The sequence below is a fragment of the Lucilia cuprina genome, chromosome 6, assembly GCF_022045245.1.
Source record: "Lucilia cuprina isolate Lc7/37 chromosome 6, ASM2204524v1, whole genome shotgun sequence".
NCBI classification, from domain to species: Eukaryota; Metazoa; Arthropoda; class Insecta; order Diptera; family Calliphoridae; genus Lucilia; species Lucilia cuprina.
This window is the reverse complement of record NC_060954.1, coordinates 18,854,997-18,860,996: the sequence shown is the minus strand read 5'-3', so window position 1 is coordinate 18,860,996 and position 6,000 is coordinate 18,854,997. Positions and strand designations below refer to the sequence as shown.

Below are 6,000 nucleotides of genomic sequence, written 5' to 3'. Positions count from 1 at the left end.
TTGACAGAATTATTAGCAGGGAAACCAAAATATGCAAATGTATGTTTTTTGTGGTGCGTCGTATGGACTCATGGATAAGATCTTTACACGTTTCAGACCAATTTGAGAAATTTGGCATCGATTTGTTAGAGCATATTTTTGCATATTTTACCCATAAGAGCATAATTTTGCATGATTTGACTTTTTAGCATATTTAAGGCCTATTTTCGAGTTTTTAGAGCATATTTTACTCTTTTAGTGCATATTTTGATGTTTTCGCATTTTTCGTTTTAAAAAATAAAATTCTATTTTTATATTTTTTTTTAATTTTTAGCCTATTTTACAATTTTGAAAAAAAAATTCGTTATGTTATAGTTTTTTATTCAATAAAGCATTACATTTTAAATCGGACATAAAACCGATTACTTTTGATTTCATGAGACCAATCCATTTTTATAGTTTAAAAAACTAATTATTGGAATTTATGACAACACCGATTAAATTGTCAGTTTAAAAGCTATGAATACAATTGGAAGAAATGTGTCAAACTTTGTCGTTTGAAATATGTTTTTTGGGGACCAAATGGTTTCATGTTATTTATTGGTTATCTGAACGTAAAACGGAATTCTAATATACTAGTTCTTCAAACTATGAGATGAAACATTTATAAAAAAATGTTGTAGGATATAGAATATGACATTAAACATTTATTATTTCATTACAATTTCAGTCTTTTTGAGCTTTTCAATGTTAAAAAATAATAAAAAATTTTATTTTTGGAGCATATATTTTAAATTTTAAGAGCATATTTTGAGTTTTTTTACGGCATATTTAAAGCGCTTAAAACACTTTTTTTAGAGTATGTTTTCGGTTTCCCTGATTATTAGACATTTTTTGCACATTTTACTGCCAACATTGTAAGATCCAACAACCGTGAATACTTAGCATAATAGACCTAATCAAATGTTTGTGAATTGATGTAAAACTTGTTTAGTACTTTTTTTAAAGCCAATCCTTTTTGGATATAAAAGGGAGAAAACTGTATTTTTGGTACTTTTTCGTTCTTCAGATGTTACATTTCGTTTCACACTGAATGCGATCATCCATTTTAGCTTCTGTCATGTGAATTTATTCAAGTGATAACTTTTGATAATATTGAAAAAAAAAAACAGAAAAAAATACAAACATTAAACAAGTAAGAAATTATAGTTGGGAGAGGCCGACCATATAATACCCTACACCTGTTACAAAAATTACATGTGATTTGGTTTTATAATAAAGCATTAAAGTTGAATTGTACATTGCTTCATATATACTCAAACTTTTTACTGTTGAAACAAATTTGTGGACGTTTAAGTCAAATTTTGAAGGGGGCTTTTTATAGGGGCTAGGGTCCAATGAGGCCCTAGTATAGAACTAGCTAGCATAGAACTTTTTTTGCAGCTTTTTGTCCAGATACATTATTATGAACTTAAAAGTCCTATTCAGCGGTTTCAGTTTTATAGGGGCTAGGAGAAATAATGAACCGACCAATGGCTCCCCACTAAAATGGTGTAGGGTATAACAAAATTTTAAATTAAATCAAATAAAATTTTCTTTCTATACTAAACAGATTTTTGTATGAATTTATATTTTTTGCTATGTGAATCTTATATATATTAACAGAGTCCTTAAATTTTTCCTTGACATCCGCATAAACATTTTGGGGGCAAACAGCCATAGTTGTATTAGTAGGTGTGGCTTCTTCCATTTTAATAAAATACTAAAATTCGTTTATATAGGAAACTGTAAATGCTAGAGTGACCAACGTTTTACTAGTAACCTATGTTAGATTCTTAAAGGAAATATGGGCTTTTTATAATATGGGGGCGTGGCATCTCTTATATTATTTAAATACTAAAGGTTGTTATGTTTCTTGTAAACTTAATAGCTACAGTCCAGCTTTAGCGGTCAACTTTAACATATGATATGAACAGTATATCAATAAAATGTGATTTAGTTTTTATAATAAATCACATAGTTGAATTGTACCTTGCCTCAGATATACTTAAGACATTAATTGTTTAATAAAACTGTGAATATTTAAGTAAAATATCCACAAGGGGGCTTTTTATAGGGGCTAGTGTCAAATGGGACCCTATTATTATAAAGTTTATGAGGGTCATCAAGGCTAGTATAGAACTTGGTTTTGCAGTTTTTTGTCGAGATACGAGTATATTAAACATAATTATGAATTTAAAAGCCCTATTTGGCGGATTCAGTTGTATAGGGCCTAGGTGAAATCATGGACCGATGTTAACTATTTTCAATTGGCTTCGTTTAATGTAAGATCATGTGCCAAATTTCATTGACGTATCTGCAAAATTGCGACCTGTAGTTTGATTACAAGGTTTACAAGCTCTACTCGGGGTTTCAGTTGTATGGGGGCTAGGTGAAATAATGGACCGTTGTTAACAATTGTTAAGAGACTACGTCTAAATTACCGTAGAAGCTCATATGCCATATTTCATTGATTTATCTCCAAATTGCGACTTGTGTTTTGATTACAAGGTTTACATGGACGAACGGACATAGCAAAATCGGCTCAGAAAATGATTCTTAGCCGATTAGTATACTGGTTATAGGACCAACATGGTCATATGTAATGCAGGCTATAGAAATTATTACACCCTCTAAACTTATTGGACTCGTAATAGCCAAAACGTTCACATAGATTATATATTAATATTAAAAAAAACATTTCTCATATGAAATACATATAGATATTACTATTCCATAGTAGGTCAGACACGAAAAACATCTGAACTCTTTTAGACCAATAGGTGAAAAGTTGCCATCATTTAAATAATACCCTATATGTCCAAAAAGTCCAACTTTGACCCTTTCTGACTCCGGCAGTTCTTGACTGATAGAGCTAAAAATTTGTGTCAGGCCTACTATACCATAGTACTAATAATCGTGGTGCAAATTTCACCCTCGGAATACATCGATTTTTAAAGTTGAGTCACATGCCTCAAAATTCCCCATATATGTATTGTACGTCAAACTTAATATATGAAATTATTTTTCGAGTGTATTTTGCAGTTCAAGTAAATACAATCCAATCAGTTGAAACTCTTTTTTCTGTAGAAAATAAATACATTAACAATAACTGATCATTCCAAATGAAAACAAGTAAAGAAATCCACAAGATACTTTTGATCATGAGAAGAGAGTTCTCTTTGAGATGAGTGAACATAATTATTTTTATTGTTTTGTTTACAACATTTAGCATTTGAATGTACAAGATCGTATGGATTTTCACTCATAGCATAAACGAAGAATATGCATTCAGTGAACGAGGGCGAGCGAAATAATTAATAACAAAACAATCAGCTGTTTCTTAACACTCAAATGCTATTATTAAACCGATAGTGTGTGAGAGTGAGTATTGAATTTAAGCAGAATGAGTATGAGAATATCAAATGGGTTGTTGTCGGTTACATACACATGTTGATAAAGAATTAACAATAATTTTGTTTGCCAGTATGTTTTTAAAGTTTATATTGTTTTATATATATATTTTGCGTTCCACTTAAAAAAACACACACATACACACAAAAACAACTGCAACAATAACATAAAAGAATAAACAAAAAACAACAAAAGTCGCTGTTTTTTATACAAAAGAGCCAAGTAGTAGTAAGCCTAACTAGAAACTCAATTTCAGTAATCAAACAAACGCGAGCGAAGCGAAGTGGTTGGCCAACAGAATTAACTCTGTGTGTGTTGTTGACTTTAAATTAATTCATTTTAACCAATCATTAATATTATTTTTAATATATTTTTTTACAATTCATTTCATTACGATTTTGAATTTCAGTCCGTTACATTTTATTTGTGCTATTAATCGCGTTTACGAGTTTCTTTTGCATTTTCGGTCTTAATTACCAAAAGAAATTGTCACAAAACGAATCTAAATCAATTTCCTAAATACAATTGGAATACGCGTAGCTAAACTAAACTATAGTCGTTCTAATATAATGCTATTTCTAGTTGGTTGTCTCTATTAAATTGTTGTTGTCACTGTGCGTGCCACAGAGTCAAATAGTGTTCAACGTTTGGCGTTGAAATTGTTTTAAAAGAAAACAACTAAAGAGAGGGTGTGTTTTCTTTATTTATTTTCGTGTGTTTTAATATATTTTGCCTAAAAATCGTTGTCATAAAATTTCGTGTTAAAAAAATAAGTTTAAAAAAAATTAAATAAAAATATAAAAAAAATCTTAATTAAATTATAAAATAATCTAAAAAAATCAAAGAAAAGTCTATTTGAGTGAAATCCTTTGTTGTGTTTTGTTTATCGTGATTTTGAATATGTTTCAAAAGATGGCGCATGTGCATTCCTGTTAAATGAAAATCTAGAAAATCATTTCAATGAATGGTTAAGTGTTTCAATAACAACTAAGAAAAATAACAATAATAAAGTGCATTTTCTTAATAATCACATTAATTCTAAAAAAAAAATAATTTATAAAAATATTAAATATATATCAACCTTACAATAAAGAAAATATAAAAAAATAATAAATCTCATTCTTAACCAGTTAAAATATATTTAAAATCATATAAAATCTCATTTATAATCTGTTCTTTGTATGTAAGAAAAAAATTCTTTGTTTATAATAAAAAATAATAAAAAAAGTTAAATAAATAAAAAATAAACAAACAACGCATTTAAATTTCCCAACGAGCGACCACCTCAAAGTGTGTTTATATCTGTTTTGTGTTTCTATATTCTACAAAAAAAAAAAATCAAGTAGAAAATTATTTATAATTTCAATTAAAATAAGCCAAATAGCAAAAATATTGTGAAAATGTCTTTAAAAGTTTTAAAATCATTTATACTATTTTTGTTACTGCAACAAAGTGTTTTAGTCAAATCAAATAAAAATTCATCAATGAAATCTTACAATCTTCGCAAATCATCCAGATTAGAATCAGCTGTTTCGGACGATTCAGTGGTAAGTAAATAGAAAAAAATTTAAACTTCCCTCTCTGCTGTTGTTAGAAAGTGGATAATTTCTTTTGGCAATCAACAAAACAGTGTTGTTAATGTTGTGTATATTAAATCGCTATTATTTGTTTAATGTAGTTGTGAGGGAGAGTTTTAAGAACAACATAAGTATAGGTATTTAAAATAGAACTTGTAATAAGTTTATAGACATAAAACAAAGATCATAGATAAAAGATCGTGTAGGCCCCCTTTTTAAATTTTGTGCTTAAGATTTTTTTAGTAAAATCGATTTAAACACAACTGGTTAATTCACAATCGATGTTGTATGGTTGTAGCGTTGTATGTCATACAATTTTTTGTAATTCATTTTTTTGAAACAAAAACAAATTAATAATAAAACAAGTAAGAGTGCTATATTCGTCTGTGTCGAATCTTATATACCCTTCACCATAGTGTATTTTAAACATATTAGTTTTATAAATTTTAATTTTTTTCCGTCTACATTATTATTACACCAAAAGAAAAACAAAATGAACAACAACAACGCTAAACGAAATAAAAAACAAAATTCACAAGGCATCTTAAAAACAGACATCTAAACACACATAACGAAAAACACAGAAAAACAAAAACAAAATAAACAACGCATTAAAACCAACCGACTTCCAAATATACGAACAGAATTTACAAAAACAAAATACACAACTCAATGACGCCAACAGCATCCAAACATAAAAAATACACAGCTGAATAAAACCAAATACATCTCCACACGCACATGTACATCTTTATCCAATTCACAGTGTTGTTGTTGCTTTTTTAACAAAGCATAAAAATTGTGGCTTTTTTGATGAAATTTTCAGAGGTTGTCTCGGATTTTTGCTCATATCTCCATTATTTATAGACCGATTTTGCTGATTTTAAATAGCGATCTTCTCGAAAGCATGTCTAACTAAATTATTGAAGAATCTGATCTCGCCGATATCAGGGGACCTCTAAAAACTGATTTCAACAGACAGACAGACGGA

At 28.7% G+C, this 6,000-nt stretch overlaps 1 protein-coding gene across 1 annotated transcript in view; it reads left to right on the top strand.

Annotated features, from left to right (window-relative positions):
• The first annotated feature begins 3,585 nt into the window (after window positions 1–3,585).
• LOC111679737 (matrix metalloproteinase-2) overlaps window positions 3,586–6,000 on the top strand; it is a 431,040-nt gene continuing 428,625 nt past the window's right edge. Inside the window, exons 1-2 of the mRNA XM_046954999.1 lie at window positions 3,586–4,399; window positions 4,563–4,979. Coding sequence (XP_046810955.1) covers window positions 4,833–4,979 — 147 coding nt within the window. The 5' untranslated portion in view covers window positions 3,586–4,399; window positions 4,563–4,832. The remainder of the gene's footprint in view (window positions 4,400–4,562; window positions 4,980–6,000) is intronic.